The 27,568-nt window shown below is 44.2% G+C and overlaps 1 protein-coding gene across 1 annotated transcript in view; it reads right to left on the reverse strand.

Moving 5' to 3' along the window:
• Nucleotides 1–4,655: 4,655 nt before the first annotated feature.
• Nucleotides 4,656–27,568, reverse strand: part of LOC126531700 (disintegrin and metalloproteinase domain-containing protein 10-like) — a 65,084-nt gene continuing 42,171 nt past the window's right edge. The window contains exons 10-14 of the mRNA XM_050179372.2: nt 26,330–26,428; nt 25,028–25,221; nt 18,257–18,471; nt 14,279–14,443; nt 4,656–13,738 (exon numbers count right to left, since the gene is read on the reverse strand). Coding sequence (XP_050035329.1) covers nt 13,487–13,738; nt 14,279–14,443; nt 18,257–18,471; nt 25,028–25,221; nt 26,330–26,428 — 925 coding nt within the window. The 3' untranslated portion in view covers nt 4,656–13,486. The remainder of the gene's footprint in view (nt 13,739–14,278; nt 14,444–18,256; nt 18,472–25,027; nt 25,222–26,329; nt 26,429–27,568) is intronic.

The raw sequence follows: 27,568 nt of genomic DNA on the forward strand, positions 1-27,568 counted from the left end.
ATATATGGAAACACAGCAAAAAACAATAACAGTAAAAGGTAGGAGAAATGTGGCAATAATTAAACGGAGCGCTATGGGGATGCAATAGGTACGAGGTGTACCAGGGTATGTGGAATGGTGTAATGGTTCCAGGGCTTGCATTCGGAAATGTGGTAGTTTGCTTGAAATCAAGGGTACAATCGGGACTCGTTGGCAACCAAAGGTCAGTGGGACGTCTCGCATTGGGCGCTCACGAGAAGACTACAAATGAAGCTGTGCAGGGTGATATGGGCTGCACAAGTTTTGAAGTGAGGGAAGCTCAGAGTAAAATTGGTTATGAAGAATGATTGAGGAATGTGGAGGAAAGTAAATGGGCTGGCAGAGTGTTCAGATATCTGTACAGGAAAAACATTGATTCACAGTGGAGGAAAAGAACTATAAGCTTACCAGCAAGTATGCGGCCTGTATGGTGAGCAACACAGCAACAAAGAATGTCAAGCGGAAAGTTTGAGAGGCTGAGATAATTGCATGGGTGGCGGCAGTGGAAAAGAAACCTGCCATGAGTAACCACTTAAAGGGCAACTCCGGTGTTTCTTTAACCATATTAGGACATCGACATTTGTAAATGGTAATGACGGTCCCGTCACCTGTAAGGGGGGTTCAATTTGCTTAGAACTTCATCAATAATTTTAAATAACCAATAAAGGAGATACTGAAACCGAAACGGTTAGCTGCTTCGTGTGACGTCACGATGAATGAATGAAGTCAGATCCTACACTACCATAATGTAAACACGCAGAATGCGTACTAAACACGCAGTACACATGGTATTAACATCAAAGAAGTGAAGCTGATGATGTCTCTTGACAACAAAGGGAGCTTTTACAGAGTGTCAGAACTAGACAGCGGCAATTTAAGCGACGATTTCAGCGACAGTACAGTGTAGACCTGTTGACTCTTCTGACGTCGCAAACACAGGGTGGCCAGTAGGAAGTCACGAGTCCGGAACACAACCAATTTTTTAAATTCATTTCCAGGAAAACTAACTGACTTGCAGCCATATAGTTTGGCACAAATAATCAGAATGCAAAAGAGAACATATTTTCAAAATTTTATAAACATCAGTGGACATCGAGAAATTGCTGGAGTTGCCCTTTAAAGTGCCCCTGAAACGGTTCAGACAAATTTTGTAGATACGTAGGGTACAGCTAAAGTTAATTATTTGCACCACAATTTGTGTGAAGCGTCTCATATTAAGAGGGAGCTTTAGCTCGGGTGCTCCTATCTAAATACATGTAAAAGGAGAAGTCGTTTTTCTTGGCAACCACTGCACCAAATTTGACGAGGTTTGTTGCATTTAAAAGGAAAAGTTAAAATCTAGTGACTGTTGGTTTCGAATTTTTGAGTTAGGTCGTCTATTTTTTTATTAAAAATTGGCAAAAATCAAAAATTTTCAAAAAACGAAACTATGAAGTTTACAACTATGTAACACAACAACGAAAAATGATAATACAATTCTGTGAATTGCATCTAATAGTAGATCTAAAGCGGACAAAATTGATATGTTACAAATGAGTCTAAAGATGTAGTAATATGGAAAAACATCTTTTGTAGAACTCTTGTAAACAACGTAACAAATTCATGTAAGATGTAAAATGACATATCGAATTTGTCCTCTTTGAATTATTTAGTGGATGCCACTTACAGAACCGCGATATCTTGTCTTAATGCACAGCTATGAATTTGTAAACTTCGTGCTTCTATTTTTTACAAACTGTCTAATATTTTAAAATCTTTTTAACAAAATTCAAGCCCTAACTCTAAATTCTGCTTCCAACAGTTACTAGAATTTAACTTTCTCTCTCAACTGCAACAAATTTCCTTAAAGTCAGTCCAGGGGTTATCTCAGAAAAACGTTCTTGCGTTTTACATGTATCTGAATAGGCCACGTCGGAGTTGGGCCCGAGCTAAAGCTTCCTCTTAAGAGAGCTATGAACGATTACAAGTTACCCTCCTCCATAGTCATGCATATTCTCCTCAACTCGTTTGCCGAGTGATCGGGGCTAAGCTCCGCCTTCACTGTCTCTGCGTCATGATGGCATGTCGTGTCGTCTACTTCCGGTTCTCTAGGAGCGAGCATGTGAAGCAGCTCCAAACTCTCTGCCAGCTGCTTGGCAGTCGACACCACAAGCGAGAGCTATCGAAGCAACGTGCGTTGCGAGCATTCTGTCGCAGCGCCGAATGACTCTGGTACTCCGGTAACCAAAGGTGAGCTGGGCGTTTCAACGGATGGCTGGAGGTAAACTCAAGCTGACGAAGAAACCATAGCGTAGACGTACGTGAGCAGCCTGATCGGTCTGCACGGTCCAGCCACCTGTTGACGCAGAGCTTAACCAGCCAAACAAAGCGCTAATATTGCTCTAACCAAGTGTAAAACATTTTAAAACATTACAAAAAGAATATGTTGATGATTACATACCTGCGAAAAATTTACACCAGCAGCAAGGAAGAATACATTTTTTTACTGCTACTGCGTGTGGTTGAGCTCTGTGCCACCAGGTGGCTGCACCGTGCAGACTATTCACATTTAATTGCGCTTCAGCCCATCCCGTGAAACGGCGCGGTCAAATCATAGAATAAAGACTGGTCAAATGGCCAGGCCTTGTCCCCTTGCGCTTGCGTTTGCCCAAATACCGGACTCGCGAAACGCTATTGTAGTAATCCTCCGTTGTAAATTGATGGCCGCAAACGCACAAATCCTGGCGCCAATAGGATAGCGGCAGTCCGATGCGCTGCAGCCTGTCCGCTCATCTGCTTCCTTGCATAGGGACACGATGGCGCAGCTTGACATATTGCCAGTCGCTACGTTTGCAGCCCACAACGCAACATAGTCGAATCATGGTGCTTGCAAAAAGACTGAGACCGACTCTGACCACGGAGCTCTCGCCAAAATGGAGCACGTTGCAGCACAAGCAGACGACGCTTGCTGTGTGCCAGAAGTGTTTAAGCATAGCGAGAAATTGTTCTGCATTCTCTTTTTGTTCCTTTCTTTTTATAGAAACAAATTAGCTAACATTCCAACTACTACGAACAACAGTAGTTCACCATATAATGTTCAAAAAATTATCGATGACACACCCTGGGCAGCCAATCGGATAGCTCGCCCTACTAACGTCATTGGGGTAAACGTCAAATGGGTAGGGGCGGCTTAAAATTCAGCCAGGCGATGTGCTGCGATTGGCAGTAATGTAAAATTTTTAAAACCTTATAATAAATTATGCGCTTTACACGGAGCTCTTAGATGTGTCAAGTAATGATCAGATGGACCAACTCTAACGACTCAGTACGTTTGTACAAAATTGTCAAAATCGTTTCAGGGTCCCTTTAAGAGGAAAAAACGAAATCAGGAAAGGAACAATTTATGATAACGCAGAGGGAAGCTCATTATTTTTTGAAGTGAGATCAGGATGCCTTAGAACACGCACTTATATAAAGCGAGATACAAGAAGCATGCGCTTGCTGCTTTGAAGCTAGGGAAACGATGGAGCGTAGTGAAAATATCTGCCCAACAGTCGATTTAAGCATCTCTGGTCGCCTTGAAGCCCTTGGGTTCAGCGAGAGCAGGGGGAACGTAAACATGTCTGCATTAGAGATAGGTAAGCAGCGATGGGAAACTTGGTGGAAGAAAATTAGGGAAACGACAAACAATGGAATGCAAAAACAAAGTTCACAATAGGGGTTTAAAAAGTTTGGCTATGCAAATTCATAGTGGGTTTCCTTTTCTTTTCTTTCTTTTTGTTTTTTAACATAGGTAGGACATTAGGCAATATAATAACAAGAGCTTGGTGGCGCAACCCATCGCCGCATTCCAAAGTGGATGCTCATAGCATCCACCGATCCATTCATTGCGGCCCACGCAAAAGGCCGCGTTTCTACCAGAAAGCTCACCTTCGTACATAGTGTTCGGCGCCAGCATTTGCTGGTGAACATTACAATTGCATAAGGTGCATCTGTCAGGAAGCGTGAGAAGCAGCCAGGGATCTTTGAATGCTATTGCATTTTTTATTTATAGGCGAATTTTTATTTTATCAAGCTATCGGTGGCCCTTTCAGAGCTTCGTTAAGCAATGCTGAAAATACGCCTTTGTGCAATGGTAGATTACTCCTTCAAAAGGTTCTCTGAATGTCGCTGAAAATGGTTGCTTACCGGCAGTTTGTTGTCTAGTTCCTATGTTTTTGGAAAAGAAAGGTAGGCCCTTCCTTTTGGTTTTCTAGGCATTCAGCCATTACATTTATCGGTATACAGCACAGAAATAATGAAAAAGGAGTCGCAATCACTGCTGAAGATATCCCGTACTTAAACTATCAAGTTCTCCGTTTGTCGCGACTAAACAATGGGAGCACAGTACAATAAAGTGCAACAAATAATCCAATGATTCAAGTAAGCCAGGGAATGCACGTAATACAAGTGTTAAAACGTTATGCGAATTAAAGGTGAAAGAATTGCTGCCAACCTCCAACTTCAAAGCCAAGCCTGAAGGCAAGCTGAAACGAAAATTCTTGATTAAGCAGCAATTTTGGCTTCAGATTGCCAGAATGGCTTGGTTTTGGGATTTGACATTGCTGAAAGCCCGTTAGCCTGGGCTTTTACGAAGCTGCACTGAAGCAAAGAAGCAATATTTTGCTGAAGTGTTTTATTAGAAACATCTCCCTATTATCATCATCAAAAACTTCTTCCTTTCTCATAATCTGCAAATAACAGTGAACAAAGGACACAGAAACAAAAGTGGAAGGTCCAAACAAGTACATCAGCAAACAAACACACTTGTTTCCTGTGTTGCAACACAGAAAAAGCTATGTATATTTTATGTATATATATATATCTTTATGTATAATATGTATAGTACCACTCACACACAACTTGAAGCATAACATTTACATACATGGTACAGAGACAAAGAAAAAAAAATTGCCACCACTCCAGAACACTTCATTTCTCAACAGGAACATGCACGCACACACATGTATTTACAGGTTTCTGACACTCGAAAAGAACAGTGTGTCGCCTTTGTACAATGCGAAAAAGAGCAGCGCAGATTCTACGAATGCAGACATGCATGAACGCTTCAGAATTGCTTGCAAACACTGTGCAGTTGACAAACAGCAGGCAGGAAGCACAGCCCTCCAAGATGGTTGTGTTCCCACAGCTATATTATTCAGACCAAGCAGAAACAAATGCACCAAGCCATCTCACACACTCCTGGCACAAATGCTGCTTAATGGCAAGAAAGAAAAAAAATCAATCTGAGCAATCATGCTTTGCTATTCGCTATCGAGGTCCCATGATCAACCCCTGTGCTCCCAAACGCAGCTTGGCCGCTAAGTCCACTACTTGACTCTACTGAGAAAAAGGCAGTATAGCCTGTTGAATGAGGTTTGCCCACATGCTAGAACAATGTTCCTCAGTTCCTTGGCACTTTCAGCAACAAACAGTTGCTTGAGACACTCCTTTCTATTTAAGTGTCTAAGTAGTCAGCGAAAGTACCCAGTTAGAAAACTATAGCTCAGGATTTGTCATGGTACTACAAGAGAGTAGTGGATACTTCAGTCAATGAGTAGTGCTGCCCTTCACTCAGTGGAGTCAAGGAAGATGTTGAAGCCTAGGTGCATAAGTGTATAATGGGGGTAAGAGGCGAAAAGGCATGACCAGATAATACATAGCCCAGAAGCACCATTCAAACTACATCAGTGCACTGCGTAATAGGAGCAGCTCTAACTCCAAAGCGTTGTTGGCAATGCGTTTTCATTTCAGTTCCTTTCCATGGTCAGCAGAATGGGTGGAATAGCACAACTTGCAAAAACAGCACACTCACTGGCAATAAAACACTTTTTCACCTGCCTGGATAAGCAGAACCACTAAGTATGCTGACAGTGCGAGAAGCTTGGTGCCTGGTTGTTTTCTGAAGTGCTGCACTGCAATTCATCCAAATACTGCAGACATTGTAAGGATGACAAAAACCTGTGTTCTGCAAATGCAGACGTGCAGAGGGTGCCATCAGTTTAAACAGTTGCTGATAATTAATTTACTTGGTGCACAGGAAGTTATTTCTGGCCACAGGTATAACTCATTGACGAGTGTGTTGGCGCTGTGTGCAGCTCTGAATATAGTAGTGAGACAGGATTGCGATTTCATCACACCCGAGCTGCCCAGACATTTATATACTACAGCCATGTAAATTGCACACTTCAGTGGCCTTGTGTCAGAGCCAGAACACTAGAAACAGACACTGCAGAGCTATGCAAGGTCAGATGAAGTCGTAATACTCTCTCATTGCAGCACAGCAGAACCAACGGCACTGTGAGACACCTATACCTTTACAAGTTTCAGAGCACTGAGACCATGACATGAACTACACAAGATACTATTAGGTAGGTATTGGCTCATCACTGGATTGGAGACCTCGTACAAAGGTGCTTTTGTTCGTGGTTGAAAGGTGCACAAAAAGATACTGTACAACGTAAGATTTCAAAATGATTCCAAGGCATTTCTCTGCAATCTTGATGTACACAAGAATGCAGTGTTTGCATTAGAAATAGCCGCAATTTGGAAACTTTAGAGAAACGGCAGTGACATACGTATGGCTAACCCACGTTAAACTGATGAAACTGTATTAAAAGCAGCATTTGAAATGCATACTGCGCATGTGAAACTAACTGAAGCTTTCCTGAAAATGGCAAATGCCACGGAAACAGCGACTACTTACTGTTACGATCATTGGCAGCTGAAAGTGCAGTCTGACAGACTGTTTCAACAAGCATCGTCACCTCTCAGATGCCATTAAACTTTCCAGGAGGTTGACGACACACTCATCATGCACATCCGTACATTCAATCCAGATACATGTTATGTTAAAAGAAAATGGGAGAATTACATTAAAACATCTAAAAGGACACTTGTGGCTTCACATGTGTGAGGTGTTTCATTGTATGTGCGAGTCTCCACGACAGAAAATGCATGCCTGTCTCGTGTGGTTTGTTTACATACATGGTCCATATCACACTGCTAGGACCTTCTCTGCACTGCTAGCATCACATGGATGCTCTAAAGTGGCAGAGATTATACTCAAGAGCCTCACACAAGACTCATTTAATGTATGCTGACTAGCTTGTCTGAGCTCTGCTTAGTACAACTACTTTTCTACCTCCCTGCTGCTGCTGCTGTTGCTACTGTGGGATTGGACCCCAGTTTTGCCTGTAGCTGTGCCGACTGCAAATTGTACTCAAGTTCACTCCACCAAAGCCACTACAATACGAAACATGTGCTTAATGACCAGGTGATGTTCAGGAATTATTCAAATTATCCGCTTGACTGGTAAAGTGCTGTTTCAAAACTTTGCTTGCATTACTTATGTGTAAAAATGTTGATTAATAGTGAGGAAAAGGAAGGTTAAGCATATCTATCTTGAATTTCAAGCTCAATGTCAAGGATTTAAAGTATTTTCTTATTATCTGAGCCAGTTTCCAAGCAGAATTTTCAAAATTTGGTAGATTGTGTTCTTAATTCCTTTAGAATGCGATGTCATACTTTACAGATGAACAATTGTTCCAAGCGTACACTCAAAGTGGCTGAAATCAGGGAGAGTTGGTGAAGGGACTTTCAGGCATTGTCATAACCTGTCAATTCCAGTCTCATTCTGGCTTACGAAGCCTCTACTCGCAGCAAGACTCATGTTTTTGGTATTCCAAGCTTAATTTGTTGATCCAGTTTAACTTGGCTTTAGCGTACCTTTGACTTGGATAAAGTTGAAACGTTTAGCTTGGGCAGGGAAAAAAGAACAGACTTACAGTAATTGTTATTATGCATAAACGCTGTTGCATAAGCTCAAAAAGCAAAAAAATATGTGTTGCCATACCATTTGATTCTCATTGCTTCTTCAAGAAATTCACAAGCAATTTCTTGCATGACAATAGAACAAGAACACAACCGTGTGTGAGAAATAGAACCAAGAATGCCAGACACGCATGCGTGCAGATCTGAACACAAGAACACAGTAATGATGAGCCACACTACAACGAACCGGTTAAAAAATTATTAAGTTTATCACATAATTTGAACAACAGTATGTGACAGTAAAAAAGCATTACACAAGCACTTTTCACTTTTTTCATTATGTTTCTAACATCCTGCAGTTATTATTCATATTCAGCAGGTGCAACTAGCTTTAAGGACAAAAAGTAGCAATCTATAAGCACATAAAATCTAGAATATAAAACAATAAATTAGGTAAACTTCAAGCTGGAAATACTGGTAAAGCTGGTCATTGTATGCAAAGCATTCATCTTGAGCCAGGTTGCATACATGAAGACAAAGATGGAGGGCATAAATTACTAAACATAAATATTAGCAATTCAAAACCAGCAGAACCAGCAACTAGAACTGTTAGGAAGCTTTACTGGATGTAGCAGGCTGTGAGCATGAAGTGCACGATCTGAATTCAGACTGAACAGTTCTGCCCAAGCTCAATCTACCCAAGCTGATTTAAGCAGTGAACATATTCTCAGCATCCATCTCCAATGCAAGCATTCATAAACTGCACCTTTTTTTCCCCAAATGTTTTAAAAAATAATGAAAGAAACACGCACCAAAAACAGGCAGTGACATCTCTACGGAAAAGACAGGCAACAATGATCGAAACACTTGTTGATATATAATCAAAATGAAATTACTATCAGTGAGAGTTCCACGCTCTCCATTTCATGAACAGGTTTTAGCCAAAATAAGGCGTAAATGTGTTGGGGCTAACCCTCTGGAATAATGAAACCTTTAGAACCAGCATACACACCTCGTCAGTTGAACAAGAAATAATCATAAAGTGACTACAGCACTGAAGAATGTAAAGGCCAGCAGCCTAGCTGCAATGCTGTTTGAGAAAAAATGCGCACCACACAAAGGTGAAATTCGTATTAACAAGATCCTTATAGTCAATCTATGTGTTTTACCAAATAGCAGCAAGGCTCCTGCGCTTTCTTGCTTATTAGATGAAATTCATGTGACATGAAGACAGTACACTACGGCAAAAAATATTAAGAGAACATCTTATTTACTCTGGCAGACGCCACGATGCTATATTTGACTAATAAAACTGGCTAACCAAACAAACTAGTCGACACATCATAACTAGTGTCCTTTCTTAAGGCACATGAAAAGACATTACAATAATAAGGCAATATAATCACGTGAAAAAAAGAAACTACAAAGGACAGTAGAAAAAGTAAAGCAACACAGAGGCAAAATGAGCAAAGTACGCAGAAAATTGAATAAAGTTTCTTGAAAAAGGCCTTCAGTTAGGGGCTAAAAAAAATCTTGCTGTAAGCTACTAAAGCCGATCTGGTACTATATTAGTTGTCGACAGCAAATTGTTCTTTGAATTGGTCAGCAGCAAAAAATGTATTAACTGTCAATAAAAAAATAACATTTGATGCATTTCTGCAATCTTTAAACAAGAAAAGGTGTTTAGAAATCAAGAATACCTTCAGGTATTCTGGGTGAGGTTAGTGAACATAGCCCGCAGGCACATAGCAACGCTGCACGACGTTAAAACAGCAAGGTATCTTTAGTTTCCATATCCCGAAAGCACTAGATTACCTTTACATTGGCTGCCTTTTGCTAGCCCCAGGCTAACAGCTTTCGCGAGGTTTATGAAGCATTAGTTGTGAGGAATAAACACTTATTGGCCTCTGCTCTAGCCACCAAGTCATGTACACTGGAACATTTATTAATGTTAAGAATGGACAATAACCAAGACTTCAGAAAAAGGGGTAAAAAAAAGCAGCCGGAAAAGTTAACAGGCAGTGAATATCTTGGTAAAATTTGGTTAAACATGCAGTTTAAAGCCTGTGAAGTTTGTAATGTGTGTACATTCTCAAAAGGCCTGTTAGCTTAATGCCCAGCCTTTAACCATTACATGATCAAACTCTTTGTAAAACATTAAAGCTGAAGAAAGATCTTGTAGGAATGCTCTCTCTTAACCACATTGTTAGATAATTTTGATATGCTAGAGCCTCGCTGATATGCTCTTGGTCTATGTAGCATTAGCCAGTTTATAGATTTGCAGCGGGGAATACTCTCTGCACATCATGATTCAGGCTGAAGTTTTCCTAGATAAAGAGTTTTTAATTGTCTCATTTAATAGATACCAACATTTTTTTACGGTGGAACCCCGTTGTTACGTTCCTGGCTGTTACATTTTCCCAGCTGCTACATCGCATTTTCATGGTCCCGACCTAAATCACTTTGACTGCCATGTATCTTACGTTGAGTTTGAAAGTGACGGTCACATCAATTTAGCGGTGCAGAAGGAAGTTTGCTTTGCACATTGCAACAAGTCACCGAAGTTGCACAAGCTGATGCCGTACAAGCATACGGAGTAAACATGCACAGAGAAGTTAGCAAAGCCTACGAAAGGGTGTGCATCGGTTAAAACCTACTGGGAATTATGTACACTCGGCCAAACCCACCCAGTGCAGAGCTACATTTATTTTGGGGGCAGCAAGATGTCTAGTCAGCTTCACCGCTATAGAGCTGTGTTATGCAGTGAAGCATATCAATAGTAAAAGCGGGCCGTTGTTACGGAACATTGTAGGTGTACCCTAATTATACACGTGCCATCCCTGGTCACAGTATGAATGCCAAGACATCTAATAACTGTACTGGCAGCCGTTCACAGCTGTTTTCAACGTTGTTGTGCTGAATTGTGCCCTTTCTCACAGTTACATTTTCCCGGCTGTTAAGTTGTTTTTTTTTCACGGTCCCTTGAAAAACGTATCAATGGGGTTCTACTATATATTTATCTTACACTAAAGTTTTGCATGAATTTTCGCCACTCCAAGACTAATCTGAAAGCTGCCATACTTATATGCATAGATGCATTTAAATGCACACACCATGCATGTAGATGCCTAGTATTTTGGGCTATACAGAATTTTTTTTTAAATCAGAGTTTCCAGCAGCAGCTAAATGGTATCTTAACTATTTAAGTGCTGGTTATGATTTGGTGAAATCCATAAAATGACAGTACATATTATGCCACAGCTGAGTGGAAAACTTATTGCAGATTTTGAATCCGCATGCAATGTGAGCACTAGATTCACATCCTGGCATTAAAATGACAGCTCAAGAACCATGTATGAAGCCCCCATCGATGCCTTCCTACACACATACCAATACCCATTCTTCTTCAAGCTTTCCTGCCGAACTCATGGCAATCAAAGAACAAACTCGCTGAGATATTAGGATACAACTGACGAGGGTGCCTGGTCGTTGGCATTAATTAAATATTAGTGATGGAATCTGAGGAGAAGTCAAACTTGTCCTTGGCAGCTTCCGTGAACAATTCTAAAGACGAGTTCGCCTTGCCCTCAGTGCTCAGAAGGTAAGGAAATAAGTTTATGTTTCAATAAACATCTAGTTCTATTCAAAGAAGAAAAAAAAAATGAGTGAAGTGAGAACAGTGACCTCTCGACAATAAATCTTCAAGGCTTAAAATACTCTATGTCAAGCTCAACTAGATATTCAACACAAAGTGTACAATATACTGATACAGCCATCCAATATTAATGAAGAGTATCAATATAAACTATAATTCTTGTAAACAAATTGTCCTTGCAAGAATTTTTTTCCTTCTGTAGGTGACACATTCAATGAAACAAAGTTTGCCGTTATGCGTGTATTTTGCAGCTGAGCATCCATTTGATTCCGCCATGCCTGTAATTCAAAGCAGCATGGGTAAAATGAAAGCAAAATGTTCGATCTGACCTTTGTCAAGTTACTAATCTATAGACTTTTTTTTAATTGCAGGCAGAATCACAGAGACCACTAGGGTCATTAGTACTTCCATGAATACTCTCCACCAATTTTGACCCGACTTGTTGCCGAGTAATGTTAATTAAATGTGAGCTTTAACAGATACGCAAGCAAGTGAATAACCAGGGTTACATAAATTCTGTTAAGGAAAGTATTTTGATAAACTTGAACTATTCCTGCTAAAAGATAAAACAAAATAAAGATTTGTTCTTGAGCCTGATGGCATTTCTTTTGGTGCAATTTCTCAGGGCTCACAGCAATGCATAATTGCAAAATAAAGTACACCATTGTCCACCACCCACAGAAAAGCACAACTGCCAGTGACGTTCGACAGAGCAAAAATTGTAGACAAAGCAGGTAGATTCCTTTGTTAGTCACCCAGGAATAAAAGACATTCCTCTGGGCCATATATATATATATATATTCTTTCATCTTTGTAGGCGTTAAAATCGCTACACGCATTGCACTACAAAGTATCAGGCAGTGAAAACTGGTATTTGTTCATCAACTAGGTATTTGGTAAGGCAGTCAAAAAAAAAAAAAAAGAAACCTGCAGGCAGTACACACACCTCAAAATGCAAAAGCTAGTAGTCTCAATACAAAAGAAGTTGCAGGAATTCGATGCGCAATAGAAAAAAAACGACAATTTCAAAATGTTGATGCCTTAATAGAATAGAAAAAAGCACACTGATAAACACAAGTAGTGAACACTATTCCATCCTGTCAAAAGGTGCAGTTTCTTATGGGAAGATGTGATGCTCGGTCTTACTGTTCATGGTACTCAATGCAGATTTTGTCATTTTCTTTATGTGCAGTGCCATGGGAGATTCAAATTCTATATTTGATCCATAGAATGCTTCGTCATATGTTCACTTTGCTGCCCAATGTTATCTTTCCTTGCTACACTTCAAAGTCTATTACTGCTTGCCTTGAACAACTGCTTTGGCAATTCACATTGTGCTGGCAGCATCGCCAGGTGAAAAAGTTTTGGGGAAACAACCACCTCTACAACCAGTAACTCTTACTCTAGGATTGCAGGTTTCAATGGCACTTTGATTCCTGAACCTGAAGCCCATTTTTGTTTGTTCGCATTCAAATCTCCGAGATGCAAAACAAGCAGTGCTATGTTTGCCACACCGAGTGCAAGTGTAATCAATGGCCCCATCGTCTTGAGGCCAGCCCCACCAAGATTCCCCAACTTCACCAAGATTCCCCAACTTCACACTGAATCATGCTCTACCAAACATGAACCCTCATCCCAGAGTCAAAAATGAGCCCTGCTCAGTTTTGAGCTGTGTTTTCACTCTGCAGTGCTGAGAGGGACCACAGTGTTGCAGCCGGCACTGCAATTCCTCAGCCCTACACCAAATTATGTGCTCCTAAACTGCCATCTCCCTCCCAGTGACACATAAAAAGAGGCGACGGTGTGCTGGAAGCATTCACTGAGGGCAAAACAAATGGCCCTGCAGTCTCAAACAGGTTTTCACTCCACTGTGTGGAAGCAACAGCAGCACTCGCAGTGGTGTTGGCAACGGGGCGAGGCACAGCCAGCCATGCTGGCACACTGTCTTTTGGCAGGTAGGAAGGCATCAGCAGGCAGGCCCTTCCGTCTCCTCTGCAGTCAGCAGTGTCCCCACTGGTGGTGTCAAAGGTGCCGCTTGCCGGCTGGCCGCAGCTCGACTGCTTCAGGTGGCACGGCTCCTCGTGACCCCTGGTGGTGCCGAGAGGAACCAGAAGATGATGCTGCACCATGCACAGGGACCCCACGGCTGTTGTAGTGGCCCCGACCATGTCCGTAGCCGTGGGATGGGCCGGCTGGAGGCGCGCTTGGTCGCGGACCACCGGGGTATGGGGGCGGTGGACCTCCAGGCATTGAGGAAGGGTCGGGCACTCGTCGCTGCGAGAGTTGCAGTGCGCAGAATTTAGCAACAGAACCAACAAAAACCTCCGCAACTGTTTTTATTTACCAGCAGTGCTTAATCAAATGAGCTCCGCAGAGGTCCACAAAGTGGAGTTAGATACAAGAACAAAAAAATTATATATATATATATATATATATATATATAAGACCCACTTGAAAGCAGCATGGAGCTATCAAGGAAAGCTACAAAGGTCCTTTAAATTGAAAGCCCCACAGCAAAACATTTGTCAGTGTGTCCGGAGTGAACCCTGTCCTGTGTCACCTGAATTCTTTCACAATTACATCACACCATGTTCATGAATGCACTTGTACTCACCCTGTTAATCTAGTAGACCACTAGCTATCAGCTCTATGTATCACATGACCTGCCAAACTCCCACTTCGTTTTAGGCTGAACTGAATACCAGCTATGCATGCTTGGGTTCCTATCAATACTGCCATCTTTCTCCCTCATTACCTACTGGACTTATACCTACCGGACTGGTACCTACCAGCAGTGTTTCCAAGTGCACTGACCTTTCTGCGGAAGGTGTCACCGGGCCTCCGCAAGGTGTCACTGATGCGCAATGCAGGAGCCTTTCGCGGGTTGCTGCTGGGTGTATGCACGGCGCAGCAGCGGATGAACACTGCCATCACCACTATGAGGGCCACCATCATCAGCAGGACAGCCCACCAGTTCAGCTGTGGGGTCAGAACAAATAAAAGAGAAGTGAGGTCCAGTGTGCCAATGATCGCACCAACGGCAGACATGCAAGATGTGTAACAGGTGTTACAGGCCTCTTTCTTTTTTCTATCCTTTGCAATGCTAAACTGATTTCTTAAATACTGCCTGCGTGAGATACAGTTACATGTTGGTTTAACAAAAGTTGATGGGACATAAGAATTATTTCATTAAGATTAAGTAGAAAACTTTGTTGAATAGAAAACACTTTAAAAAATCATGCAAATGTTACACTTATTCAAGAGAAGAAATATGCAATTGTTGTCTGTATGCCTATGCATTTATCATTGACAATGAGTACATTGAGCACATCTTATGTTTATTCATGGGAATGGCAAACCTTTTTAGCATGTAAATGGCATCTATCACTGGGACTGAAACCTAGAACATATTTTCTGCATAATTCCCCCCACAAAAAACTTTGCCGAGTTGAACAGGACGTTGAGTTCACTTTGTTGCTTCTAGGTTTTCAATGTATCAGGGTTACAAGTGCGTGTCAAAAAATTGAAAGCATTTCAATTAAATAAAATTTTTGTAAAACCAGGTTTCTTATATCGAGGTTTGCCTGTGCACCATTTCTTCTCTCCAGTAGATTACTTGAAGATGCAGAAATTACTTGCATAACTAATTTCGATGTTCTGTTGCCTAAATGATACTAACTACCTTTTTATTTACCCCCTTCAGGGTGCACAATGAAATTGCTTAAAGGGCTCTTGAACAACTTTTTATACTGAAGTCGAGAAATGCATTTGACATTGAAACAGACTATTTCAGAAATGCTTTGCAGCAAAAAGTACTTCAATACGTTACAACGTGCTCCATTTAGACGAGAGCTACGCGGTCAGAGTCGGTCTCAGTCTTTTCGCGAGCACTGATTCGACTTTGCTGCATTGTGGGCTGTAAACATAGTGACTGGCAATATGTCAAGCTGCGACATCGTGTCCCTCGGCAAGGCAGCAGACGAGCGGAGTGGCTGCAGCACATCGGACTGCCGCTATCCAATCGGTGCCAGAATTCGCGCATATGCGGCCTTCACTTTGCACCGGAGGATTACTACAGCAATAATGTTTCGAGAGTCTGGTATTCAGGTAAACGCAAGTGCAAGGGGACAGGGCCTGGGCGTTTGATCGTGCCGTTTCACGGGATGAGCAGAAGTGCAGATGTGAATGGTCTGCAAGGTGCAGCCAGCTGGTGGCATAGAGCTCAACCACACACAGTAGCAGTAACGAAATGTATTCTTTGCTGCTGCTGGTGTAAATTTGTCGCAGGAGTGAAACCATCAACACATTGTTTTTGCAAATGTTTAAAATGTTTTACACTTGGTTAGAGCAATATTAGCGCTTTCTTTTGCTGGTTAAGCTCTGCCCCAACAGGTGGCTGGACTGTGCAGACCGATCAGGCCGCTCACGTACGTCTACGCTAAAGTTCCTTCATCACCTTGAGTTTATGGCTCCAGCCATCCGTCAAAATGCCCAGCTTGCCTGTAGTTACCGGAATACCAGACACGTTTGGCGCTGCGACATAATGCTCGCACCGCATGCTGCTTCGATAGCTCTTGCTTGGGGTCGACCGCCAAGCAGCTGGCGGAGAGTTTGGAGAGGCTTTGCACGCTCGCTCCTAGAGAACCGGAAGTCGGCACAACATGCCATCATGACGCAGAGCCAGTGAAGGCGGAGCTTAAACCCGATTACTCGGCGAACGAGTTGAAGAGAAAATGCATGACTATGGAGGAGGGTAACTTGTAATCGTCTGTAGCTCCCTTAATACGAGACGCTTCACACAAATTGTGGTGCGAATGATTAACTTTAGCTGTACCCTATGCGTCTACAAAGTTTTGGTCCTTTAAGGTACAGTGAATGCATTGAACACATGTCAATTTCCTGTCAAAAATGCCTATTTTCAGCCTGCCCCATGAAGATCTAAAACTGATAACGGCGGCTCACCAATGAATTATTACAGTATTTAGCCGATTCTGCGCACCATTCATTTTTCCATAAAAGTTATTCATTTGAAAATTGCCTTTGCAATGCAGTTAGATACAAAACCAAAACCGGTTCACAAGAGCTTACTGTCGGAGCCAGTCAAGCCAGTATCATCGCCACTGCCACCACAAGATGGCAACCATGGACGACTGAGCGAGTTCTCGCATAGCATGATGATAACGACACGCCGCTTTCAGTCTACTTATGAAAGCATTTACAAACTGTAAGCTTACACATTTAAAGAGTGGCAGCAAGTTGAGTCATGCCTTTTACCATTTCAGAGAATCGCATGCATCACAGGACAAACTAGTGAACTGGTCGGTCTAGGTGTGGGCCACCAGCTCATTCGTGATTGCTGCAGAGTCGTTTGACAGATACAGAATACCAAACGAGCTATGGACCATATGGAGGATGACATGCTGCGGTTCTTCACAGGTGGCAATAAAGTGCTGTGGGAGATTAATGACGACGGACATTAAGTTGATAAATTTCTATTCTGTGAAGGTAAAGTTCGCTGGTTTCATCTTGTTCTTATTGCCGGGTTCGGAGTCATGCAAAGTTCTTGCTGAAAAATCGAATGTGCATTCCATTTCTACTTGAAGAGGTGTATTTTCTACTTGAAAATTGTCATTTTTACATTAGTTTTCCACATTGAACTTATAAAAAGTGGGTGCACGTTAAATTTGAGGGCATGTTAGAATCTGGGCAAATACTGTCAAATTAATCAGTGGTGTGCTGTGTTTTGATGCTTTTTCTGCCTCGTTTAATTCAACCTGCTGGATAATGCGACCAATTTCACCTTATTTAAAAGCTTTTTGTGCGCAAACAGACACGGACAAAGAAGAGGAGCAACACAAGGACGAGCACTTCCTAACAACTGGTTTTATTTTCAAAGAACTTCCTGCTTAAGTACCCACCGATCTGCGCGATCTAGTCAAACAGAGCAAGCCTATAGCGCATATAACCCTCGAGATAAAATGCCGTGGACCAAAGCCACCCGGTCAACATAAAAACATCAAGGTGCATGGAACAAGCACTTACGATGAAAATGTGTTATAGATGTGATAACAACAGTGAATTTTCTTTATCCAGCAATGAAACAGAAGGATGGCTGATGCATTTTTCCTTTTTCTAAAGAAAGGAAAAGTGCATGTCTGGAGATTTCATTACATGCTTTTAATGTGAAAGCATTACATGGCTCACGAGGTGAAAAATCTGGCGCCGGCGGTGCGACCAAACGATGGTCCAAAAGGGCTATGAACCCTCGACCTTTGGTCCTAATTAAGACAGTTAATGAATTGAGTAATGAGTTATGTAAGGCACTCCAACCCAGAACCTTTGGTGTTAATTAAGGCAAAGTTAATTAAGGTCGAGTTAATTGAGGCACTCGAACCACAACTTTTGGTGGGAGTTGAGCCCACAATCTTGCGTTGTGGCATAATGTCTAAGCATAGCGCAGTGGTTGCAATGCTTTCACATTCATCCACGTAGGGATGACAAGTGCCCCTTGAATTTTGTTCTACACAACTGCCAACACATCAGCTGTCACAATGATAGCTGGAACTGATGACTGATGCATGGTGTAACATTCCAACGCAACATAAAGGCTATGAGGGATGCCATAGTGGAGGACGCTGAATTAATTTTTACCCCCTGTTTTATAACATAAAATCTAAATACACAAGCAATTTCACATTTCTCTTTTGTACTTTGGGCAACACTGCTTAGACTGCGTCATACAAACAAGGGTAAAAGACCACAACAGCTATTGCTACAGAAAGCAAGACTGACCGTGACCCACTGCTTGACCGTATGCAGTGACTGCTTGTCAAAGAGGAGTCGCTTGAGCCGTGCCAGTGGACCTTCAGCATCCACATTACGGCACTTCTGGAAGACGTCGCAGTAACCATGGAAGTTGTTGCAGGGTGAGCCCGGCCGGAGCTTGATGCCTCGGATCTCCTTCATTCGCTCTATCTCATATGTGCTCTTGCAGGACTCTGGCTTGTCTGCATCATAGACAAGACAAAATAAAAGTGAAAAACTTCACGTTCAATATAAAAAGGTATTATTTCTCTAGTGCACTATTGCACGAGATGACAATAACCTCCACTTAAACTGTTTGTTTCCATTTCATGTCATTGTGCATATTAGTTTTATGTTTCTTTAGTGTTTGCCTTATGTTCGCTGTATGTGAAAAAAGTTCTCGTTCTATGTCATTCGGAATGCTTCTCACTTATATACAGTAGAAACCCACTGATACATTCCTCCGTTATACATTTTCCTGGACATAACTTCACTGAAGCCTAGGCCCACCAAAAGGCTCATAGACACCCATGTATTAGAATCCCCTTTGATATGTCGCTATTCCCACAACATTCTTGCATGATACGATGCCACTGTGGCGTATACAGTAGAACCTTATTCGTACGTTCTGGGAAAAAAAGATGCAAACCTTCAAAGCACGAGACACCAACGCATAAGTTGGTGGGGCCCAAGAAGGCCAAGACCTGCACTGTTCATGTGGCTTCCGCAAGCTTACGTTTGTGCTTCTCAAATTCGGCCCGGGTCAACAGCTTCCACGGGCAGGCCCGGCTATTCAGTGGGAAGTTTTGACGTGGCCACTCAGCGAGAATTGTTGTGGCACAAGCGGCTTGAGATGCAGACACACTTGGCTTTTTCTCCATTGTGTAGTATTTAAGATGGTGACGTGAAGCCGAAACGAAATCGAGGGACACCAGAAAATGATGCCACAGCAAAACATGACGCTCACTTCGCACCACCTGCAGCACGTAATGCCGAATCGGCAGCACAATTGGGTCATCACCTATCAAAAGTATGCAGTACGCTTCCAACAGCACTACACCACACGCGCTGTGAAACAGATAAGTGAAGATGCTTATCGCAATAGGATTGGTGACAATAGCTGTGAATGCGACGTGCGGTGATCTGCGAGGGAGGAGATTTGCTGGGACCAAAAGTGTAAACTGAATAGTGCAATAGTGCAAGATAGTGCAATGCCGGGCCGACCCGCGGCAGAGGTGAAACGGGCGTTAAGCACTCCCCACACGTGGGCCGATCCCGAAGATAGTGCAATGCTGGGCCGACTCGCGGCGGAGCTGCAGTTTGCCATTAATGGGCCCACGTACACAGATTCGCTGGTTATCCTTCTTCACAGAGTGGAAGGGCACTGAGATTATTTTTTTGCCAAATCCAACATTTTGGACTCGATTATTCGGACTTTTAGGTGGAAAACATGTTAGAGGGGTTCTACTGTACCATATATTATTGACTTTATGCATTATAACTTTCATAAACTTCTGTACTAAAAATTTCTTTTATGCAGCCTAATGTACACGAACATAGGCCTACACTTGCTATGGCTATAGACCCAACATCTTTCCAGCATTTCTTCTGTGAACTGTGTGTGCATTCTTTCAAGGAAATATATTAGATGAAATGAAATTAAGCAAGCTCAAAAAAGAGTGCCGACATGAAAATTTTGTGTCCTACTTTACTTGTTCTTTTAGATATCTGTTGACTGCATAATTACGGTACAAAGCCTTAATTCCTTGAGAGACTCCCAAATCATTAATTATAGTGTCTTCTACATGACATGGCTTTTGGCAGCATGGACATATGTGTGCACGTGCGAGTGGTATCTGGTATCATGAAACTGCCACGACACATTTCTATGACCATAGTGATAGTGCCACTACTATGTATCAAATAATTTCACAATGAAGCACTATTTTTCAGTCTATAAGTCGCACCCCCCCTCCGAATGACAGTTTTTCCGAAAAAAAAAGAAAGAAAATGTGTATAGATCCCACCTGCATTTCCACCGGTGCTTAAAACACACCTGTTGATTTGGTAAGCGATTGTAAAAGAAATACAGCGATGTCTCACTTCATGAACGCGGGTCACGCGCAAGCAATGATATGGATACTCCAGGTGCATTTTTGCAACCACGGCGAAAAGTCAAACCTCCTAGCCGACATCTCTTCGCGGTCGCAGCAGCGCTGCCTAGCAACTTCTTCGCAATCGAAATGCCACACACCACAATCAACAGCAGATTCCTGCCGCGTGCCAGCGCCGACTTCGTGTCATGTTCGATAGCACGGACGATGTCTAATTTTTCTTCTATGCTGAGCACCCGGCGTCTTTTTTATCCGAGCTACGGCATGACGAGAGTCCTCGCTTGCACAACGCCACAATGCTATCTGGCACAGTGCCGAAATGATGTTGATGTGGCTTAACGTGCAAACGCACAGGGCGCTTGGAGGCCATTGTTCCGATCTCTGAGGCTTGTTCTGCCGGGCCGCCCGATGGAGACGGCGCACCTTCGTGTTTGTGCGACGGAAAGGGGAAACGCTACGTTTTAACCGATGCTTACGCAATAAGCTGGTACGGTTTATGCGGATACAAAACACATTATGTTCAATGGCCGCTGAGTCGGGGATTTGACTTTACTACTTTAAAATGAAACTGCTGTTTAAGCGGGTACGGTTTAACGAAGTTTTACTGTATATCCAAATTTATACCTATGAAAACACATAGGTACAGCATCCATAAATTGTACCAAACAATGCCCATTGCCGAGTGCCCTGTTTGAGTGAAACTTGAGCGCAAATTATATCTTGAAGGGGTGTACGGTAGCGCGATTAAAAGATGGGACAAAAGAAGACACACAGGGACACACACACTCCCCTCTCTTCGAATCAACAGCCATTACTGGTAGAAATAAGTGCGAACTCATTAGACTTATAATCGAAGCCAAGCAGATAGATGCCCTAGGGGATTCGTGTATCAGCAAACCATCATTGGCTCTCTCTGAAAAAGAACTGAAATTTTTATGCATGGCTTAACGTATCATTTACAAAAATGTTTCGCTCTGATTCATTGTTTATCTGTTCACGTGGCTGTGACTCATGTTGGCTGAATGTATAAGTGTAGCAAGTATGTGACGCCCTCTCGGACATAATCTTGGTTCGCCCGCCAAGCTCGGCGGCCTGGACAGAAGTTTACCAAGCTCGACCTCAGAGATGCTTACCAGCAGCTGGTGCTCCAGGATGCCTCCCCGAAGTATGTCACTATATCGACAACTTTGGGACTCTTTCAGTACACGCGCTTACCGTTTGGCGTGGCCTCAGCCCCAGCCATATTCCAGAGGGAGATGGACAACCTCTTCAGGGGCATGAGGCACGTGGCGGTGTACTTGGACGACATCCTGGTTACTGGCAGCGACGACGGGGACCACCTGCAGAACCTGCACAATGTCTTGGCACGACTACAGGACGCCGGCCTCAAGCTCAAGCTGGAAAAGTGTTTTCCTAGCCCCCAGCGTTGAGTACTTGGGACATATCATTTCCGAGGCAGGCCTAGCCCCGGCTCCCCGCAAAGTTGATGCGGTGCTCAAGGCACCTAAGCCCCAGAACAAGAAGGAGCTTCAGAACTACCTGGGCCTCATCAACTTCTACAGGAGTTTTCTGCCGAACCTGTCGCAGCATCTACAGCCGCTCCATCTTCTGCTTCGAGATGGCCAACAATGGGTCTGGAAGAAGGAGCAGGACCAGGCCTTCCAGCGCAGCAAGGAGCTAATCACCAAGGCTCCGGTGCTGGTGCATTTCGATCCTGCTAAGCCTGTTGTCCTTACCGTAGATGCGTCGCCGTACGGTGTGGGAGCCGTCCTGGCACACCGCGACAAAGATGGCCAGGAACACCCTGTGTCGTTTGCTTCCCGATGGCTTCATGCTGCAGAGCAACGTTACAGCCAGCTGGACAAGGAAGGTTTGGCCCTCATGTTCGGTGTCGAACGCTTCCACCAGTACCTGTGGGGCCGGAAGTTCGAGGCGGTCACAGACCACAAGCCGCTGTTGGGGCTGCTGGGGTCCGACAAGGCAGTTCCTGTGCAAGCATCACCTCGAGTGGTACGCTGGGCCTTGAGGCTGGCGGCTTACAGCTACCAGCTGGTTTACCGTCCGGGAAAGGACCTGGGACCTGCTGATGCCCTGAGCCGCCTGCCCCTGCCAGAGGTGCCTGATGCTGTTCCAGAACCTGCTGAAGTGTTCGTGCTGGAACATGCGTACCCGGAGGTGCTCTCCAGATCTGCGGTATCTCAAGCGACCAGCCGGGACCCAGTCCTGTCTCAGGTGGTCAAGGCGGTGTCCCGTGTAGAGGAATTGGTGCAGCAGGCCTATAGCCACAAGGCCGCTGAGCTGAGCTTGCAGCAGGGCTGCCTACTGTGGGGTTCGAGGGTGGTGATTCCACAAAGTCTCCGGTCCAGGGTTCTGCAGTTGCTGCACGTGAGTCATCCAGGGATAGAAAAGACTAAGATGGTGGCCCGGTCCCATGTTTGGTGGCCTGGCCTGGACCAAGACATCGCGCATTTGGTGCAGAGCTGTCAAATCTGCCAGGAGAATCAGCGAGCCTCGCATCGTGTGGAAATCACCCCCTGACCATTCCCACAGAGACCCTGGTCCCGCCTACATGTGGATTTTGGGGGACCCTTCAAGGGCCATTACTTCCTGGTGGTGGTGGACGCCTTTTCAAAGTGGGTGGAGGTTATACCCGTCACCACTCCATCAGCAGGCGCGACCATTGCAGCGCTACGACAGGTCTTCGCCGCCCAGGGGTTGCCACATGTCATCGTGTCCGACAATGGTCCTGCTTTCGCCAGTGCAGAGTACCTGGCCTGGCTGAAGAAAAACGGAATCCGCCGGATGATGGTTCCACCGTACCACCCTGCTTCAAATGGTGCAGCCGAGCGGGAGGTGCAAACCATCAAAGACAAGCTCAAGAAGAGCCAGACTGGGGATTTCCGGACGCAGATTGCGCGGATACTATTCCAGTACCGGACCACACCTCACGATGTCATTGGCCGTGCCCCCTGTGAGCTCCTGCTGGGTCGGATGGTCAAGACACCTTTGCACGTCTTGCATCCGGACCTCCGATCCACAGTGCTTCTGAAGCAGCTGAAGCAGAAGCTGGCTGCTGACCAAGGATGCCGTCCCGGGCCTTTGCCAGAGTCGGGAGCTCCAGTTTTTGCCAGGAACTTCCGTCCTGGCCCACCCTGGTCTGCCGGACAGGTGGTGTCTTCTGCCAGCGCCTCATCGCTGCTCGTCCACATGCCAGACGGGGCCATGTGGCATAGACACGCCGACCATGTCAGACCTCGCCTCAGGACCTGGCCAGCACCCTCAACTGCCACTGAGTTCCAGCCCGCAGGAGGACTAGCGGCAGCACCAGTCGCTTCCAGTGGAGTACCACCTACCACGGAGGCGGCAACCGTAGCCAGTGGTGCGGCACCCGTGAGACCGGTGTCAAGCCCGGCACCACTCGCAAGGCCGACCACTATGGACCCCCCGGATGGAGCAAGGCTGGCTCAGGCAGCACCCGGCGTTGCCACACCCGACCCGTCAACACCGGTGCCCAGGCGGAGTACTCGACGGCGGAGGCCACCAGACCGTTACTCGCCTGGGTAGCAGGCACCGTCGACCCAGCTAGGGTGGATGGAGGCAGAGCCTCATAGTGTGAAGTTGGACGTTTGTTTTTTATTTAACAAACAAACTGGGGGTAAGGGGTTGTAGCAAGTATGTGACGCCCCCTCGGACATAATCTTGGTTCGCCCACCAAGCTCGGCGGCCTGCTATAGCTCGGCAGGCAACACTGGTCACCGCACCACAATAAACACCGACGAGCACGGCAGCTCGCCGGTCAGTAATCATTCAGCACCACCATGCTGCGGAGCGTCCGTCTATCGGAGGGTGCCAGAAGCCCTCCCTTGTTCACGACCCGGGGTGGATCGTGACAATAAGTACGACCTGGTTTTCGATAATAAACATTGTTGGAAGTTAGCGCTGTGTGTGTCCCTGTGTGTCTTCTTTTGTCCCGTCTTTTAATTGCACTACCGTACACCCCTTCAAGATGCATTACCAACAAGCCCACATTGCAACACTTGCAAATTATATCGCAGTTTAGCCGGAGGTTCACAGAAGGATACACCAAACTTTACTACAGAACTTCTTGCGACTTATATACACTATGGCAAGTAGGATAAATGTTCTTATACTTAAGCTTCAGTTTTATGTGTAATTGTGGCAGTTGATGTCAAGTATTTGAAAACATTTAGAGAAGTACTTTAATAGGCAGGAAGACAATCAAATAAAACAACATTCTACGCATTATTTGTAACTTGAATATATTGGAACACCTCTACTAGTATAAAATGCGTGTTGTATGTTAAAATAGCTGCTTGCTAGAAAAATAATGGGTTTAATGTGAAACAGCAGCAAGTACAGGCAAGGTGGGGTTTGTTGTTTAGTACTATCTTGCAAAATGGGTGCAATTGCAAGGTACTTTAACTAAAAAGGCTTCTAGGCCATTCTGCCACAGCAGTTTCTCCCTATTCACTGTGAGGAGCAGGCTGCTGTTACTTAAAAGCAATTAATTAGCATAGTCAGCACTACTGTTCTCTCATTGCCATTTAACACAGAATAATAAAAAAGCAACAGCGTAGTATGAAAACTTTTTGAAGAACAGTGCATAACACAGCCTCATGCTAACCTTTCTCCTGGCAGGCCACTTCGCACATCTTATCAGGTGATGGGTTGGTGTCGTCTGTGAGGGAGCATTCCTCCATGCCGTACTTCTCGCAGATGGAGCCACTGCACTCCCCGTTCCAGCACACCTGGGTGCCATTGTTGCACTCTGTCTTGTTGCGCTTGTGTACCGGGTTGGGACAGCTCGCCTGTTTCCCAGTGCTAGACCTGCAAGTCAAGGCTTCAACACAGCATGCCACAGTGCCATTCTGTAAAAGCAGGCCACTTGACTACGAAAGGAAGAGACTGGGGTTTTACAGGCCACTACAATGATCTGGTTACTATGAGGCATGCCATAGTAAAGCATAATGGATTAATTCGGATCCCTTGGAGTTCCTTAAAATGCCCCTAAATCTAAGCACACAATTATTTTTGCATATTGCTCTTATTGGAATGTGGCCGCCACAATTGGGATTGAACCTGTGACCTCAAACTCACCAGTACCAATGCCATAGCCAGTGGGCTACCGTAGCAGGTCAGCTACGAAAGCCAAGCTATGGAGGGCGAAGCTTCCGAATATGCGATTACTGTCTTCAAAGAGTTTAGCACCTCTCTTGGTTTCTCGCGCCCAGTTGCAGTCATCATGAACCTGTTTATGCCCACTGGAGGAAGAAAGCCCATCTCTAAGTGGTCCCTGATTGTCCCTGTCTCAAGTGAATGGACTCCATCAATTGTGTGCAAATCCCCTAACCTCATCGCTTCATCTAATCCTCTTCCGTTCTCAACTGCGTTTCCCTCTCCTTGGCACCCACTCCTTTATTATAATAGATCACCTGTTATGTGCTCTTCACATTGCGTGAACTACCCTAAGATTATCATTTCCTACTCCATTGTTTATTGTGCTGTCCTTAGCTTCTTCTCAAGCTTCTTTGTTATCCTACAAGTTACTGCCCAATAGATTAGTACCAGTAATATGTAATGATTGCACACTTTTCTAGGATAACAGTAAGCTGCTATACACGAGTGTGCCTGTCATATGCGCCAAACTTATCTGTACTTGCCTGGAGATTTCCTTCTCGTAATTTTGGTCCCCCATGACTGCTTCGACTCTATAAACATACCCATGCACATTGTTGCAGCTATACTGCCTTTATTACTACTTAGGTCCTACCTTTAATTAAAGAGTGAACCATATTGTCTATCCAAAGACAAGTAAGGCACTTACACAATTCTTTTCTTTTTTTCGAGCTCTGCACCAGATAAAGTATTCTTTGTAATGCATATGTTTTTCGTTGGCAGCCAGGCCAATAATCGAGAAAAAGGATATTCGCAATATGACAGCTCCGTGCAATCAGACTCCAGCTTGCACAGCTTCTCCTTCCTCTCGAAATCGCACTTGTTGGTGCAGCAAGGACCTTGGCTGGGACTGTGCAAAAGACAAGAAGCAGTTCCAACTGCATCACACATGTTGGGGGCTGCAAGAGCGCAATACTCATAATGTTAGGAAACGATAATAATAGAAAAAGAAAGGAAGAAAGAAAGGAAGAGGCCACTCTTGCCACAAGAGCAGGCTTGGTAAGCCAGACAAGATGCAATAACAAAAGACTGGTTGCACTGCTGCCTTGAAGTTCCCGTGATATCATAGATTTTGACTGCACCTGCTCAGGCCCAGCTAATTTTTTACTAAATATGGACTACAAAATATTTTAAAGTACCGTATTTCTTCGCATAATTTGCTAACTTTTCTTCGAGATTTTAGAGCTCTGAAAAGGGGGTGTGCAAATTACGCAGAGATTTCGCGAACACATCCGAAATAATGTGAAATATGTATGAAGTTGAGAGTATGACGGAAGCCCATCTGGTCGGGATGATGCATACTTAAAAGAAAGAGGAAACGTAAATTACTATCTTAAACCATTTTTGGTCAGTGTCCAGACCTCTTCCTTTTAAGTGTGAAATATGTAGTAACACGCGCGGTATACACATTAAAAAGAAAATAAATTATAGCACAAACGAAAGGTACTTGTTTATTTAACAGAATTAGCACATACTTTAACTAGCCAGATCCGGTCATGCACGGTCCAGTCGGAATCACTGGTCGAGAGGCCTGAGTGGGAATCATTGTCGCGGGCGCAGTCACCGCCCTCCCAAAGCGCATCGTCCTCGGTTTCATCGAGCGCGTTCGTCTTCTTGAAGCTCTTCTCGACAATACTGGGAGAAACCAGGTCCCACACTGCGAGTATCCACTCGTAGACCATCCCTAGTGGCGGTTTCATAGTAGTCAAGACAAATGCCGCAGCATGCCCGCCATGTGTTTCTATGCCACTGGCAGCTAAGGGCGCCCATCAGTTTCTGTCCCCTCAAAGTGGACATGACTACGTTATTGCCGCAAACTTGCCGATATTAACAATATTATTCATTACTGATAAGGAAGAAATTGTTTCAATGCATGTAATGTACTCACAAGAAGAAAAAAAAAAAGCGTTCGGCGCGTTCGGCTTGCTCCGCCGGCCGCTATTTTTGTTTTGGTGTCCTGCACTACATACAGCGGCAGCTGCCTATTCGT

Source organism: Dermacentor andersoni, chromosome 5, assembly GCF_023375885.2.
Source record: "Dermacentor andersoni chromosome 5, qqDerAnde1_hic_scaffold, whole genome shotgun sequence".
Taxonomy (NCBI): domain Eukaryota; kingdom Metazoa; phylum Arthropoda; class Arachnida; order Ixodida; family Ixodidae; genus Dermacentor; species Dermacentor andersoni.